Raw genomic sequence first — 18508 nt, 5'->3', positions numbered from 1 at the left:
GAAAGAAACTTTTAAAAAGAAGACAGAATAATGGCCAACAAACATATGAAAAAATGCTCAACATCTCTAATCATCAGGGAAATGCAAATCAAAACCACAATGAGGCCAGGCACAGTGGCTCATGCCTGTAATCCTAGCACTCTGGGAGGCCGAGGTGGGCAGATCGCTCGAGGTCAGGAGTTCGAGACCAGCCTGAGCAAGAGCGAGACCACATCTCTACTATAAATAAAAAGAAATTAATTGGCCAACTAATATATACAGAAAAAGATTAACCGGGCATGGTGGCACATGCCTGTAGTGCCAGCCACTTGGGAGGCTGAGGCAGGAGGATCGCTTGAGCCCAGGAGTTTGAGGTTGCTGTGAGCTAGACTGACACCACCGCACTTACTCTAGCCTGGGCAACAAAGCGAGACTCTGTCTCAAAAAAAAAACAAAAAAAACACACAATGAGATATCACTTAACTCCAGTGAGAATGGCCTTTATCAAAAAGTCCCCAAATAATAAATGCTGGCATGGATGCAGAGAGATAGGAACACTCCTACACTGCTGGTGAGACTGCAAACTAGTTCAACCTCTTTGGAAAGCAATATGGAGATACCTCAAAGCAATACAAATGGATCTACCATTTGATCCAGCAATTCCACTACTGGGCATCTACCCAAAAGATCAAAAGTCACTTTATGAAAAAGACACCTGCACTCGAATGTTTATAGCAGCACAATTCATAATTGCAAAGCTGTGGAAACAACCCAAGTGCCCATCAATTCATGAGTGGATTAATAAAATGTGGTATATGTATACCATGGAGTACTATTCAGCTTTAAGAAACAATGGTGATATAGCACCTCTTGTATATTCCTGGATAGAGCTGGAACCCATTCTACTAAGTGAAGTATCTCAAGAATGGAAAAACAAGCACCACATGTACTCACCAGCAAATTGGTATTAACAGATCAACACCTAAGTGGACATATAGGAATAACATTTATCAGGTGTTAGGCAGGTGGGAGGGGGAGGAGGGAATGGGTATATACAAACACAATGAGTAAGAGGTGCAATGTTTGGGGGATGGACATGCTTGAATCTCTGAGTGGAGGGGCGAGGGGGGCATGGGCAATATACATAACCTTAACACTTGTACCCCTATAATACACTAAAATAAAAAATAATAATAAAAAAATTTTAAAAAATAAAAAAAAAAGTATTTATACAAAGGAGAACTAGAAATAGGAAAAAACAAAAAACATCATTCTATAAAGCTAACAAAAATTTTAAAAATTATTAATCACCCCTCTAGATTTACCAGTAACTGATTCTTTGCTATCTGAGTTTAAATACTCTACTCTCTGGAAGGATACCTCCACAAATTACAGACAAACAACTTGCAAGTGTTTATACAAAGGGATATTGCTTTGCAATTAATCTTCAAATTACTTGGCTTTCTCCCCAACTCTTCTTGATAAATTCTTCTGGACATAACACTTATCCTAGGACACAAGTACCACTTAGGCTAGTAAGAGAAACTATCTGATGTAACATTTCTTACTCATCAAACCTCTTTTCCCCTCAGAAGATCTGTACAAAGCGGTCAACATTTTTTCCTCTATCAGAACTCGCATCTCATTTAACATCACCTTATACAATTCTACAAAATATACACATTCATAATAAACAAAATACACACAAATACACACATTCATAATAAGTACTTATTATGAGTCAAACACTAATGACATGACATTGAAAAAACACAATATTGCCTTCAAAGAGCCCCAAATCTGGAGAGACAGCCAGCTTTGTTAACAAACAATACCACCCCCACAAAATAACTGCAGTAACCATGGCACATACAATGTACAGGAGAGGCACAAGGAAAGGAATAACCCAAGGCTGCCTGGAAGTAACTGAAGGCTTCACAAAGGAGGTAGGGCATAAGGGGACACTTCAGTAGCATTCTAGGCAAAAGGCACAGTGTATCCAAAACTTGGAGGCACAAAAAACAGCATAATATATGCTTAGTATTAGAATAAACTGCAAAGACTCTCATAAAATGAGAAATAAGGCTGAAGCAGTAGAAAAGATCATAAGGGTCCCAATACACTATTCAAAACACTTTCATTCAACAACTATTTGCTGAGCCCCTACTATGTGCTAGCCATCACCAAGTACACAGGATACAGTTCTCTGTAGATCCATGGCTGTCTGTATGTATGGTTGCTGCCTGAATTGTACAGTACAATCTGTGGTTGCAGCAGCCCTATAAGGCCACTGTAAACTAATATCTTGATATTTTCAATGCATAATAGATGTTGTTAGGATTAACAGAATGAAGTAACATTTTAAAATATTACTGAATTCCTGAAAGCTTTTTGCTTTATTCCCCCACAATTAATGCATTCTCAAAGTACATTCCTGTCATATCTCCCAAGGTTTTTGGTGTTAAAAAGGTAGGTCAGGCATGGTGGCTCACCCCTGTAATCCTAGAATTTTGGGATGTCGAGGTGGGAGGATTGCTTGAGGCCAGGCATTTGCGACCAGCCTGGGCAAGAGTGAGACCCTATCTCTACAAAAAATTTAAAAATTAGCCCGGCATGGTGGTGCATACCTGCAGTCTCAGCCACTCAGGAGGTTGAAGCAGGAGGATCGCTTGAGCCTAGGAGTTAGAGGTTGCAGTGAGCTATGATGATACCACTGCACTCTAGCCAGGGTGAAAGAACAAAACTCTGTACTCTAATCCGGGCAACAGAGTCAGACTCTATCTCAAAATAAAAATAAAGGTATCTTCATAGGGTCCACTGCCTCACACAATAGAGAAGAACTAAAAATTTCTGAATAGGAAAAGTGACACACCTCCATTCTTCTTTTCCTTTTTCTACTCTTGCCTAGTTACTTTACGAGAATTTCTTTTTCTTTCCTTTATGAGCCTGTATAATTCTAATCACGATTATTAAGTGTGATAACAGTATACTTGCAGCATACAGTCTGTCAAAGAAATACTTAAATGATGAAGACACAGATATTCTCCTTTGAAGTGCTTTACAAAAATGATTTGGCAGTATGGATCAAGAAGCATAAAATTGTACACACCCTTTGACTAATTTTCTTTCAATAAATATAAATAACTTTTATAATGGAAAAATGGTGCAAATATTTTAAATGCCTGAATTCAGTTTAACCCCCTACAACCTCATGGAGTCTAAGGAAGGTAGCTGAAACAGCACATGTTTAGAGGTCTGACAAACTTGTGTTTGAATCCAGCTCTGACATCAGCTATATGATCATAGGAAATTTACCTGATTTTTCAAAGCCACAGTTTCTTATCTGTGTAATGAGAAAACATCAATCTCATGGAACTGTGAAGATTAATTAATTAGTACATCACCTGATACATTGTGTGCTCACTAAATGAAATCTATTGTATGAGATCATGCTCCTCTGAATAAATGTCTCAGCATTCAAGAACTTTTTCCTTAACATCATTTTTCTATTTTTTTAATTACTAGCATTAAAAATGCCTTTTATTCCACTGTAAATAATGACTACTTTTGCCACTTATTAAACTATGCTTTAAGAGCTAGCTTTAGAACCTATGAAAAAAGCAGTGTTTTACCCAGCATTTCCAATTCATGGATATTCCATGGACTCACATCATTAAATTCAATATTGATGTCTAGTTCAATTTCTGTATTTTTGAATATTTAATAAAATAATTACCTAAAACATTCTCCTTTAAAAACAAAATTGTTTGACAGTATATAAGAATTTAATCTACTGAACATGTGGAAATTAGGAGACCGGCTCATGATGTAGTCATTCAACTGTTATAACTTCATTTGAACATTGACTATCACAGTAGTTTTAAAGTATTTTTATTCTTATACGAACTGTTAAAGATAAGAAACGTAAGTTACACTTATGATGAAATAAGAGTAAATAAGCACATTTATCTCATCAGGATTTTTTTTTTTTTTTTTTTTTTTGAGACAGAGTCTCACTTTGTTGCCCAGGCTAGAGTGAGTGCCGTGGCGTCAGCCTGGCTCACAGCAACCTCAATCTCCGGGGCTCAGCGATCCTACTGCCTCAGCCTCCCGAGTAGCTGGGACTACAGGCATGCACCACCATGCCCGGCTAAATTTTTGTATATATATTTTTAGTTGGTCAATTAATTTATTTCTATTTTTAGTAGAGACGGGGTCTCGCTCAGGCTGGTTTCGAACTCCTGACCTTGAGCAATCCGCCCACCTCGGCCTCCCAAAGTGCTAGGATTACAGGCGTGAGCCACCACACCCGGCTCATCAGGATTTTTAAAGATACATCAAGGTATCTCAGTATTTTTTAAGTGTTAAAAATAAGAGGCTGGGTGAGGTGGCTCACACCTGTAATCCTAGCACTCTGGGAGGCCGAGTTGGGCAGATTGCTCGAGGTCAGGAGTTCAAAACCAGCCTGAGCAAGAGCGAGACCCTGTCTCTACCATAAATAGCAAGAAACTAATTGGCCAACTAATATATATACAGAAAATATTAGCCGGGCATGGTGGCACATGCCTGCAGTCCCAGCTACTCAGGAGGCTGAGGCAGGAGGATTGCTTGAGCCCAGAAGTTTGAGGTTGCTGTGAGCTAGGCTGACGCCACAGCACTCACTCTAGCCTGGGCAACAAAGTGAGACTCTGTCTCAAAAAAAAAAAGAAAAGAAAAGAAAAGAAAAAAAGAAATACGGTGATAGTTATATCAAATTTGGATTTTCATTTATTGGACTAGACACACTTCCAAGGTTTTAATTGCAGAGACAGGCTTGCAAGTAGCAGCCTGGAACGCTTCCTTTTGTCATTTACAAACAAAGTAGAACAATCATAAAAACTTGTTGATTTTTTTAGCCAGACACACCTGTAGTCCCAGCTACTCAGATAGCTGAGACAGGAGGTTGCATGAGCCCAGGAGTTTGAGGTTGCACTGAGCTATGATCATGGAACTGCACTCTAGCCCAGGCAGAAGAGAGAGACCCTGTCTCAAAAACAAAAAACAAATAAAAAACTTGTTGATTTCTGTAAGTAAAAAAATACAAGAGTTACAAATTCAAGTTTTAGAAAAGTCAGTCTTTGTCTATTTTGATAGCATAAACATAGTTTCAATCTACATTTTAATATATATCCATTTAAAAGTGTGACAAATAATGTTTTATCTTATGTTAATGTGTCATTTGTTAAACAGAAAAAGCGTAAAATTTGTTTAAATGTATTTTGTTTAATGTATTATTAAATGAACTACATGTATAATTTAAAAATAAAATATATTCTACTTAAAATTGTGGCTGGACTCAGTGGCTTGTGCCTGTGGTCCTAGCACTCTTAGAGGCCGAGGTGGGTGGATCGCTCAAGGTCAGGAGTTCGAGACCAGTCTGAGCAAGAGTGAGACCCCGTCTCTACTAAAAATAGAAAGAAATTAATTGGCGAACTAAAAATATGTAGAAACAATTAGCCAGGCATGGTGGTGCATGCCTGTAGTCCCAGCTACTCGAGAGGCTGAGGCAGAAGAATCTCTTGAGCCCAGGAGTTTGAGGTTGCTGTGAGCTAGGCTGACACCATGGCACTCTAGCCGGGGCAAGAGAGTGAGACTCTGTCTCAACAACAACAACAACAAAAAAATATATATATATATGTATATATATATATATATTACCTAAAATTACTTTCTCATATCCAAAAAAACTATAAAAAATATGTTCTTGGAAATAATTAAACATGACCTCTAGACTAAATAATTTAATAAAATAAAAAGGACTAAAACATAACAGCATTCTAGGGGGTGGGGGGGCATAGGCAATATACATAACCGTAACATTTGTACCCCCATAATATGCTGAAATAAAAAAAAAAAACAGCATTCTATTAATACTTAAGAGATATGACCATTATTTTGAAATCAAGAACCCATAAAAGGTTAGATATAAAGTACCACAGAGCAAAATTTGATAAAAACTACCTCAGTGACTTAATTTTACCTAGAGAAATTTAGTGCAAGATACTCTGAAAATGATTAGAATGACTATCCTAAACAGAACTAGTTGAGTCTTGTTTGTAAATGTTAGTGAAATAGGAAGTGATTCTGTCCTCATATATGATTACATCCACAGGCAAGATTTACCAACTACAGAAAATACCTATATACAATCATTATTTAATTTAGAAATAATTTTAGTCAACTAATAAATTAAATTATATGTCTAAAAGCTGGGTACAAGGAGATACAGAATGCCACCAGTGTTAACATTTAATCTCTATATACGATATATAATTTTTCTTTTAAGCAAGAAGGAAATTTAGTAAGATTTCCTTCCTATTGTAGCACATTTCTCCACCTGTGCTTCTGAATGACTCTCTGTGATTCACACTAGAACAGGCTCTCTCAGACTTCTCAGATCTTCTCAGGTTCAAATGCATAAACTTGGCAGGGATTTCAATTTATTTATTGATTCCCCCACACACATCCTCTTGCCAGTTTCAAGAACACATTTACTGATATTAATACTAACCTCCACCTTTTTAGTTCAAAATGTCACTATCATAAAAAAAAAATAATTGATAGCTCTGATACAAACCCCTGGGGGTGGGAAGCATCATTGTTGCCTGGGAATTATTGTCCTGTTGTTGTTTTATCTGTGTATCTATTCCTATAACTAGGAATATACACTCTTCAAGGACTAAGTCCCAGTCTTCTATATACCCTTCATACTCTAAAGCCCTAGTCGAATACTATGTACACAGGAGGTGTCAAAGATGTGCTCTGGGAACTGAATCCTATCAAGACAGCACTGTTAAAACAGGCCACTGCCCCTTGCTTGATCTCCAGCTTTCTACATGGATGGACGTAAAAAGATGTATGTGTGGATGGATGTGTGTGTGTGTCAGTGTATTTTTCACCTGGTGACTAATGATTAATATAATCTTTATTCAGTCAATACAAGACAATAAAGATGGTATCAGCAACAAAAAGAATTAGTAGTGATAATAATAAAAAAGGTTGAGAAGTGCTGATTTCCTAATACATGCCCTTTGGGAGACCTACTGTTTATAAATAAAGGACTTTGGTAGGGTAAGTTTATTTTGTTCTAATATTCTCATAAATCTATAAAGGCAGGATATATGAAAACTGAGGACCAGTGAGCAAAATTGCAATGCTATTAGTGATTACATATAACTCCACAGTGACGCCTCTATGGAAGACTCAGCCAAAAAGTAGTGTGTCAGATCTTCATATTTATTTCCCTATACTCCCCTTCCTCCAATTCAAACCGCCACCACCATAACAAGGGTGAACATTCACACACTTACTTTTTCACCTGGACTAGTGCAGTAGAATTCCTCATTCCAAACCATGTTTCATAATGCATTCAGAATGATCATCTTCAAAATCTTCTCTTATTATGATCCTTCACACAAAAAAACCTTTCAAGGTACTCAGGGTCTCCACGATGAGGCCCAAACTCCTTAGCCTATAATTCAAGGTCCTCCATGATGTGATCCTAGGCTCACCTCATCTCCTACTGCACCCTCAATGCTAGCGTCACACATTTTCCAGAACATATCACACCTGTTTCTGTCTCAGCTTCTACGCTCAAGCTGGTCTCTTTACTAGGAATGGTTTTCCTTCACAAATTCTTACCCAATAAAACTTCACTTGTTAAAACCCACAGTTCAAATGTCCCCTTCTCAGCAAATCCTCCCTGAATATCTGGTCATCCCTAAAGTCCTTCATTCATTGAACAGACATTGAGTACTTATGCACCAGGCACTATATAAGTGTTAAAGATGTAATGATAGGCCAAATAAGTATGGTCTTTACCTTCATAGAGCTAATACATATCTCATTGGATTGCTACGAGGACTAAATGAAATGAAATAGATAAAGCACTTAAAATAGTATGTAGTACAATCATGCTCAATAAATATTAGCTATTCGTATTGCTGCTTAACCATCCTATCTAAAATAGTTGCCCTCCCATACACACACATCACTTTATATCTTACCCTGGTTTATTTTTTCTTAGCATTTGCAACTACTCTCATTATATATTTATAGATCTGTTTGTTATCTATCCTTTCCCCATTTTTTTTTAAACCACTGTAACCACAGTGCCTACAACCTGGCCCTTAGCAGCAGGTCAAAAACAATCTCTATACCAATAATTTTTACATTCTGTAGGTAGAGACAGACTCTAATAAAATAACTATAAGCTATTAAAAGTACAATTAATATATATTCTATGAGAAAGAGCTACATAATAAAGACGGGTATGACCTACGTTTTTTTAAGGCAGGCAGAACAGATAGGGTTCTCTTGAGTTCCTTGAATTAAGAACTCCAGGATATGTCAAAATTAAGTAAGCAAGAGAGAGTACCACCACAGGTCATTTGAACATGCTGTTCCTTCTATCTGGACTACTCTTTCTATAACACAACTCCTATAATTTGATCCCTTAGTTCTCTACTTGAAAGTAAAATCCTCTGCAAAGTCATCCTTGAGTATCCCACTCCATTATGCCACAATTTCCCCTTTGTTAGTACATTGAGAATGTACTAAAACTCTTCACATTTAAAATTGCAGACATAAGATACAAAAGGCAGGGATCACATCTGTTTTACTACCTATGATATCCCCAATGCCAACATAGCTGATGGTACTCCAAAACCACTGTCAGAATGAAAAGTAAGGACTGTATCTTAGACCAGTGGTTCTAAAATTGTGGTCCACAAACCAGCAGCATCAGAATTACATGGGTTCTTGTCAGAAATGCAAACTCTCAGGCCCTTCCCCAAACCTAATGAATCAAACTGGGGGGGTGTTGGGGAGAGCAAGTCCTTCAGGAGATTCTCATTTTGAAGTCTGAGAATCATCTTAAACATCTCAACTATTTAAACATAACATAATAGGCCGGGGGCAGTGGCTCATGCCTCTAATCCTAGCACTCTGGGAGGCCAAGGCGGGCAGATTGCTCCAGGTCAGGAGTTCAAAACCAGCCTGAGCAAGAGCGAGACCCCGTCTCCACTATAAATAGAAAGAAATTAATTGGCCAACTAATATATACAGAAAAAAATTAGCCGGGCATGGTAGCACATGCCTGTAGTCCCAGCTACTCAGGAGGCTGAGGCAGGAGGATTGCTTGAGCCCAGGAGTTTGAGGTTGCTGTGAGCTAGGCTGATGCCACAGCACTCACTCTAGCCTGGGCAACAAAGTGAGACCCTGTCTCAAAAATAAATAAATAAATAAACATAACATAATAAACATTTGACAAATATACAATATAAAGCTTTATAAGAATCATTCATTCAACTCTATTTATTGAGTTCCTACTAAACATACCGCACAAGGAAAACAAAAAAAAGTAGCCTCTACAGACAATTCCTAGTTCATAATAAGCTAATATTTTGTCTATTTTCACCTCTCCTGTACATGTGCTCTTACTCTGTGTGTCAATGGTAAGGAAAAATCAAGTTAGTTAGAGGCAAAGTCTAAAACATAATCATGCCTAATATAACTGCTATGGTCTGAATGCTTGTGGCCCCTAAAAATTCTTATGTTGAAATCTTAACCCCCAAAGTGATGATATTAGGAGGTGGAGCCTTTGTAAGTGATTAGATCACCAGAGCAGAACCCTCAGGAATGGGATTAGTGCTCTTATAAAAGAGGCTCCAGGGAGCTGTCTTGCCCCTTCCACTATGTGTGGGCACTGTAAAAAAAAAAAAAAGATGCCATCTATGAATCAGGAAAAGAACTCTCACCAGACACTGAATCTGTTGGGGCCTTGATCTTGGACTTCTCAGCTTTCAGAACTCTGAGAAATAAATTTCTGTTGTTTATAAGCAGTTTATGGCTTTTGCTACAGCAGACTAAATGGACTAAGACAGTATCTTTCTAGCTTCATTTCCTACTATACATCTTCATTCTTGCATCTTTCCATGCTATATAAAGGTAATCCTGCTTCCTACAATGCATCCTAATTCTTTTTCACTTTCTACTCACATTCACATTGAAGCATTCTTTCTCTTCCCAAAATGATCTATATAAATCCTATTCATCTTTCAGGCCCACCTCAAATGACACTTTCGGATCCTAAACACCCAAATAGGAGTACATAACTCCTTCCTAATTACTTATACATTTATTATCAGTGGGAAGGCTCACACTTCCAAAAATCTAGCAATTTGATGTCTTAGGGAGGATGGCTTGTTATTCTAAAGAGAATATCACCATACCTCACTAAATTTTCTTTTTGCACCAAAAATAAGATTCTCAAACTCACTCTGAGTAGTCCAGTTGCCTCAAATTTCAGTTTAAGATTACACTTGTCAGGTGGAAAAATGAGACCATAAAGTAAATCATTCAAGCACCTCGTTGGACTGAGCACTAGGAATAACAGGACTAAGTAAGGCACAGTTGCTGCCTATAAGAACTCATATTCCATAAAGAGAAGGAGGTAGGCACACAATAACAGGGTGTTGGGTTGTGAAAGTGAAGGAGACAGACACAGGAAAATGACAACCTAAAAATGCAGGAGCCAGCGAGTTAGGGAAAGTTCACAGATTAAACGATTTTATAGTAATCCACTTTCCTAAAGAACAGATGGAGGGAAAATAGAAACTGACTAACCTCCAAGGAGAATATGATTATCAGGATTTAGTTTTGACTAGAATGTCTATTCCTCTCAGAGTCCAAAATTTAGCTTGTTGCATATGATGGAGCAATGTTTTCAATAAATGTACTGCAAACCACGTGTAATACAACTCAATGAAAAAAAACCAACTGAAGTCTCAACCTATTTTGAAACAGGAAGGAGACAATTTGCAAATATAAGGTTCTCCCAATTAAAGCAGAAAGGGCAAAACAAATGAACCCTTTAGAAGGTATTAAAGAGGCTGTAACAATCTGACTGCCAAGCAAGCTGATTGTCAGTCCTCAAATGCCCTTGGTCTCTGCCTCCAAAAAAACACAAATCATTTGTTCTAAGTTATAACAGTCAAGCCTGTAAATAAATATTTTTAAATTTCCCAACCTGTACCTCCCCACTAAAAGATGCTAAAAAAAAAAAAAAATCAAAATATTTTTTAGCTACTTTTGTCAAAAGGCTAAATATCTCATAAGGTCACAGCATGCATGTGGGCCCTCACTTTATCACTGTATATATAACACACCATCTCAGGTTTTGCAACGACAGTAGGTAATAAGGCTTCCATGCTCTCTTCAACACCTCAAATCTCCCCTTTCTCAAAAAACAAAAGGAAGAAGAAAACTACAAATCCCTATCTCCCCCCCTTACAGTTCCCGGGAAGCAAGAGTCCTCAAATTGTTCCTGCTTAGACCCCTGAATCCTGTAGAAGGAAATGGGGACAGCTGTGAGAGCGGGCGAGGAAGGACATCCAATAGGGGGGAGAGGAAATGTGGATGAGTGGACAAACGGGAGAAGGGATATGGAGAGGAGGGGTCAGTGGAGATAAAATGGTAAAGGGGGGCTGAAAAGAGCAAAATAACAGGGAGGAAATGGGAGAAAGGAGTAAAGATCACAGAAGAGACAAAAAGATAAAATGGTAGAGAAAAAGAAGGAAGGGTTAGGGTTAAAGGACGCGGAGAGGGTGGCAAAGTGAACGCGAAAAAGGCTGTCACTGGGGTGATAAAAAAGGATGTCACTGGGAAGAAGGAGATTAAGGGGGTGTTACCTAAAGGGCTTCACGCAAGCAGGTGAATGGGATACACGGGGAAGGAGGAGCTGGAAACCGAGCAGGCGGTAACGAGAGGCTGAGGGTGAAGGCAAGGAGCCTGAGGGGGACACCAGAGCTAGGGAGGGACAGGCCCGCGGGTACTCGGGTGGCGGGAGGGGGCTAGGGTGGCGGGCGGCTGCGGCTTGGGCAGGCCTCGCTCCTCACCATGGCTGAGCCGGCCTGGTCCTCGGGCATGCAGCCTCTGTCCTGGGTGCGGCGGCGGGCCGGACCGGAGCCCGCCCCCAGGCTGAGCCGGCGCTGGGGCTCCAGGAGGCTCTGGCGAGAGGCGGCTCCGGGCTCCGCCCAGGCCTCGGCCTCTTTCCCTCAGAAGCTAGAAGTGCAGCAGCCGCAGCCGCAGCCCGCACTGGAGCGCAAACCCCGCCCCCGTGAGGCTCCGCCCTGGCTCGCGAGCCGAGCTTGGCCCCGCCTCCTCTCGCAATGCGCAGACTCGACCGAGGAGTCCCGGCTCCAAGCCCAACCTCTGGCTTCTCCCCTCATCCCAGGCCTTTAAAGGAGCCATACACTTCAAATCCTCCTAGGCTCTCTATAAAAATGCGGAGAGCTTTAAGTATTACGTCATGACCAAACACTAGCGCACCCGCTCGTTTCAGTCACCTATAAACCCCTCTGCCACTTACCATCATTCTTTAAGATTTTAGTTTCTGGTTCACTGTCATTCATTACTACTATTGTCATAATTCTTGGTGATTTCAACATTCTCTTAAATGATTCTTCCAATCCTCTGGCCTCCGAGATTTCTCTCTAGGGATAATCCTGTCACTCCCATGCTCGTGTCTTAGATCTTCTCATTAGCAATAATTGTAACCCCTCTATAATCTCGATTTTTATTCACCTAACGCTCCCACCACAGCCTCCTTCCTGTCTAGCTCACTCCCTCTGATAATGCTCCAACTCCAAGAAACTGTTCAGCTCCGCTAAGATCCAAATTTATTGATCTACCCAAATCCATTGATCCTACTATGTTTTCACTATTCCTCCTCACACTGCCCTCATGTCCTCATTTTCTTCCTTAAACAGCTTAAATTCTATTGTCCATCATGAAAATCATTCCGAGGTATTCACCTTCATCTCTCCAGTCCTTCTGAGGAAACTCCAATCCTGAACCTGAAGCAAAATGGGGGAGGGTAGAGAAGAATCCCAAACCGTACTTTCTGGTTGACTGACTCTCCCTAAATTTGATATTATTCTCAAAGGGACCCATAATGCTCGGCTGTACTACATTTCTCCAGTTTCATGCATTTTCCCATCCTGCTATATAACTATTTCACATCTTCTTTCTCTTTAAACCTGCAACATTTCCTCCCTCGTGCTCATTTAACTGATAACTTGCTTCCAATTCAGAGAGAAAATGAAACAGAACACCTACAAGTACCACCAACCCCCACGACTTCCAACCAACCCGTAACCCTGCTTCTATACTCTGCCTTCCTTTCTTTACTAGAAATGAATTATTTTTCTTTTAGTTAATATCAAACCCTCCTCAGTTCTTCTCAAGAATCTGTTGTAAAAGATCCAGAGATTTTCCCCCCAGTCACAGACCTAAATTTTTGTAAAATACAATAAAAATTAATTACTACAAAAGATGAAATTAAAAAAACAGACATACAAAAGGCAAGTCCCGTTTTTCTTTTTACCTTCTTAACTATTTTCAAGTGTACAATTCAGTGGTATAAAGTACATCCACATTGTTGTGCAACTGTCCCCAACATGAAGCTCCAGAACTCTTTTCATCTTGCAAAACTGAAACTCTGTACCCGTTCAACAATAACTTCCCATCCCTCTTCTCCCCAACCCCTGGCAACCACTGTTCTACTTTCTGTCTCTGTAAGACTATTCTAGATCAGATTTTTTATTATTAAATCCAATAGACATAATTTTTTTCTGTCATATTGTTATAAAAGTTTTAAAATATTTACTCTCAACTGCCATCACAAACTAGTGACAAACCATTTGTAGATCATCATTAGTCCACAGATCACACTTTGAGGAGCAAAAGTATGTTCATAACATTTCATTTTCTCACAGAATCTATCCAGCAATTCTCCCTCTCTCCTACACCACCATTTTTTAATTTTTTTTCTCATGGTTATACAAATGTGAATTTATTTCTTCCATCTTAAAACAAACAAACAATCCTCTCTCCACTCGGCTTGACCCTCCAGCTACGGCCTCATTTCTGTTTTCCTTTACAGCAAAATGCCTCACAAAGGTGACCTGTACTGTATCAGATGTCTTGACTTCCTTTTTGCCATTTTCTGTGGGAGCCTCTCCAGTTAAGCTTTTACCTCCTCCACTCTACTGAAATGCTCTTGTCAAGGTCACCAGTGATGTCCATTTGCTAACACCAGTGAATTCTCAGTGCCCATGTTACTTGACCTAGCAACAACACCAAACACAGCCCATCATTTCCCCCTCCTTGGCTACCATAACATTCCATACTGGTGGTTCTCCTGTCTCACTGGCTGCTCCTAGTTTCTCCTCATTTCTCTGATTTCTAAATACTTTACGGACCCAGAGCTCAACACTTAGACTTTTTATCTTTTCCATTTATACTCTTTGATGATCTTAACCCATCACATTACTTTAAATATGATCTATATAGTGATAACCTCCAAATTACACCTCTATTCTGAGTTTCAGATTTATGTGTCCAACTTTCAACCAAACATCTCCCCCCATATGTTTAATAGGCTGGCTACTATTTTTCCTAGTAGTCACTCAATAGACTTCCCCTCAAGTACTAATGGTCAGGAATAAACTAGGAAATAGCAAAGAGAATAAGGCCACTAATATTAGCTTAGACCAATCATGATTTACTCTTTGATCTAGGAGCTACTTTCCCTAAGCATCTGATGTTAGTGGAGGAAAATCACCATAAAAAAAAAAAAATCAGGGTTTTGCCATCAAGAAATAATGGAGCCACAGTTGATCTGTAATCAATGAAACATAATAAAAAATTCAAAAATCCATCAAATTACATGGAAATCCAGTATAATAAAGATAGCATTTCAAATCACTAAGAAAAAAGTGTAATTGTATTTGGTGTTAGAATAACTGGATAAACATTTAGAAATTTTTAACTTGGATCTATATCTCACACTATTCACCAAGATAAATTTCAAATATATCAAAGATTAAAATGTGAAAAAAAGTCCGGGCACGGTGACTCACGCCTGTAATCCTAGCACTCTGGGAGGCTGAGGCAGGCAGATTGCTCGAGGTCAGGAGTTCGAAACCAGCCTGAGCAAGAGTGAGACCCTGTCTCTACTATAAATAGAAAGAAATTAATTGGCCAACTAACATATATATATATATATATATATATATATATATATATAATTAGCCAGGCATGGTGCCGCATACCTATAGTCTCAGCTACTTGGGAGGCTGAGGCAGGAGGATTGCTTGAGCCCAGGAGTTTGAGGTTGCTGTGAGCTAGGCTGACGCCACGGCACTCACTCTAGCCTGGGCAACAAAGTGAGACCCTGTCTCAAAAAAAAAAATTTTGTGAAAAAAAAAAAATGAAACCAAAACATACTAGAAAAAACCATGGCAGAATTTTTCATAATCCCAAAGTGAGGAAGTTCTTTTTAAGTACATAACAAAACTGAGATGCCATAAAAGAAAAGATTGATAAATTCAACTATGTAGAAATGAAAAATGTCTGAAAGACAAAAGCCACCATAAGGAGAGTAAGATGACAAATGACTGCATACATATATTTGCATTTCATTTCATAGGAAAATGGATAATTTCCATATTTATGTACAGAGCTGAAATCAGTAAGAACAAAAACCCAAAGCGACAAATGCACAAAAGATATGAACTGATAGTTCACAGAAAAAGAAATGGCTCTTAAATGCTTACTCTAACTCATAAGAGAAACACAGTCTTGGTGTGGTGGTTTGTGCCTGTAATCCTAGCACACTGGGAGGCCACGGTGGGAGCATCACTTGAGCTCAGGAGAGCAGCCTGAGCAAGAGCAAGAACCTGTCTCTACCAAAACCAGAAAAAATTAGCCTGGCTTTGTGGCACACCCCTGTCCTCCCAGCTACTGGAGGCTGGAGGTGCTGAGTGAGGCAAGAGGATTGTTTGAGCCCAGGAGTTTGAGGTTGCAGTGAGCTATGATGATGCCACTGCACTCTGCCAAAGATGACAGAGCGAGACTCTGTCTCAGGGGGGAAAAAACACAAATTGGAATATCTTTGAAACATTATATTTCACCTATTAGATTGGCAAAGATGTAGAAGAGTGGTAAGACAGTGTGGTGTGGGAAGTGATGTTTAACAGGTACTCTCACATTTTGTTGGTGGGAGTATAAATTGGAATAACGTTTATGGAGGACGATTTGGTAATGGTATTTATCAAATTTTTAGACCAGGTGTGGTGGCTCACACCTGTAATACCAGCACTTTGGAAGGCCAAGGCAGGAGGATCACTTGTGAGACCAGGCATTAGAGATCAGTGTGGATAATAGAGAGAACCTGTCTCTACAAAAAAAAAAAATTTAGTCCAGCATGGTGGTGAGCACCTGTAGTCCCAGCTACTTGGGAGCTGAGGCTGGAGGATCACTTGAGCCCAGGAGTTTGAGGTTGCTGTGAGTTATGATGAGGCCTGGGCAACAGAGCAACTTGAGCCCAGAAGTTTGAGGTTGCAGTGAGCTATGATGAGGCCTGTCTCAAAATAATAATAATAATGATTTAGAGCTACTTATTTTATAAGTGAAATTAATTGTTACTATGAGGAATGCCTTTATTAATGTTCTAATTTTAAGAAGTTCTGTACAGTTTTTTATTCTTGTTGAGTTAATTATTAATAGAACCAGGTAAGTGGTTACTCATCATAAGGTTAGTGAATGTAATCAACCTCCTTTGGCAAATGGAATTTACAACTTTAAGTGAACAAATATTATTTTGTACAACAAAAATTCTAACAAATGTAATTTCCTGTAACAATTCACAATCTCAAGATTACAAATTGGGATGCCTTGGAACTATTAAAATAAACCTTTCAATGTTATTGGGAATTCAACTTTATGAGGAACAATTTAGAATAAGTGTATCTTTAACTTAAGTTAAATGATAAATGATATATAACTGTGCAGTAGTCTTTCCTCTTATGCATGTAAACAGAAGTTAATGATTAATCCAGTGCTTTGCTCTCTCAAAAACACTGTGTCCTTTCAAAATTCCTGCTATTGACATTTGTGTCCTCTGGTCTCAACCTAATTATAATTAAGACCGAATCTATCAAACTACATGAACTACAACCTGTGGGGGGGGGGGAATTAAATTAAATTAATTAATTAAATTAAAAAAGAAAAAAGAAAAAAATGACTGAATCTAAGGTATTCAGGGCTTATAATGTATTTCTCCAGAAAGTCAATTGTTTTCAGAATTTGGAAGACTCCTTCATAATATTAAATGATAGCTATTATTATTATGAAAATATCAACTTGCTCTAGGAGGTATAGCCAAAAGCAAAGAGAGAATTAGGAAGCTATAGGAAGGTATTAATAGATTTCAGTTCAACAAAAGGAAGACCATTCTAAGAGAACCATCATATATGGAACAGGCTACTTCTAATCACCAGAAATGTGCAAAAAGGGGCTTTTTGACAAAATGGTACAGATATGATAGACAGGAGCTCTATAATGACTAAAAATAATAGATTTGATGATTGTTAATATTTTAATTCTAAAAGTCTGTGACTTGACTAGGCATGGAAGGCCGAAGCGAGAGGATCTCTTGAGCTGAGGGGTTTGAGACAAGCAAGAGCGAGACCTCATCTTTACTAAAAATAGAAAATTTTTTTCCACAATGCTGGGCATTGTGGTCTGCACCTGTATAGTCCCAGCTACTCAGGAGGCTGAGGTAAGAGGATTGCTTGAGCTCAGGGGTTGGAGGTTGCTATGAGCTAGGCTGACACCACGGCACCTGACTCAGGGCAACAAAGTGAGACTGTCTCAAAAAAATAAAAATAAATAAATAGAAGTCTGTGACTCAAGAAAGTTAAATGGGAAAAGGCAAAAAGCAAAGGATTAGGAGTTTTAACAAAATTCACTGATTTGTGAGGCTGAATTTTCTGTTATTTTTAATATTCAGTGCCCTGAAACTTCGAGGGAGGAGATCATTCTGAAGGTCCTCTATGGTCTTTTGTGGACTCTGTTGGATAATTTTAAAAGATATCAAATTAAAAATAACAGAGCTCCTCCTTAACAATTTAATAAAGGGGAATGCAGATTTACTGAGTATGATGACATTTCAGCTGGCCACTCCCTGAGCATAAGGTGCTGAGCTGCATTCCAACCACTCATCAGAATCCAGGACTCAGGGCAGAAGTTTCCAATAAGCATCTTCTATTGAAAGAACTACCCCTGGTTGGTGGGCTGGCTGCTCTGTATGTAGAGCTAGGCAATAGCACAGGCATTCTTTTTCAGGGTTGAAAGTAGCAATCCAGGTACTAACTCTAGTGATCCCTCACAAAGTCAGAGCAGACCGTTTTTAGAAAGCAATTTATCAGCCAGCCTTACAACAATCCCCTGGGGCTTATAGAAGGGGTTATCCTATTTTATAGATAAGAAAATACAGGCTCAGAAGACAGGAAACTTCACAAGTCAGCAGTGGAAGAGCTCACTCTGACCCTAGAGCTCATATTACAACCTCACAGCTTTGGAGAGGACTGGAATTTTTCCTTGGGATGGGTAAGATCCAGTGAACAGGAGGTCTTTCTAATGC

At 39.0% G+C, this 18508-nt stretch overlaps 1 protein-coding gene across 1 annotated transcript in view; it reads right to left on the bottom strand.

Annotated features, from left to right (window-relative positions):
* ZYG11B (zyg-11 family member B, cell cycle regulator) overlaps positions 1-12119 on the bottom strand; it is a 74761-nt gene extending 62642 nt beyond the window's left edge. Inside the window, exon 1 of the mRNA XM_012776259.3 lies at positions 11916-12119. Coding sequence (XP_012631713.1) covers positions 11916-11945 — 30 coding nt within the window. The 5' untranslated portion in view covers positions 11946-12119. The remainder of the gene's footprint in view (positions 1-11915) is intronic.
* Positions 12120-18508: the final 6389 nt, after the last annotated feature.

The sequence above is a fragment of the Microcebus murinus genome, chromosome 2 (genome assembly GCF_040939455.1).
Source record: "Microcebus murinus isolate Inina chromosome 2, M.murinus_Inina_mat1.0, whole genome shotgun sequence".
NCBI lineage: Eukaryota > Metazoa > Chordata > Mammalia > Primates > Cheirogaleidae > Microcebus > Microcebus murinus.
This window is presented reverse-complemented; position numbering and strand designations above follow the sequence as displayed.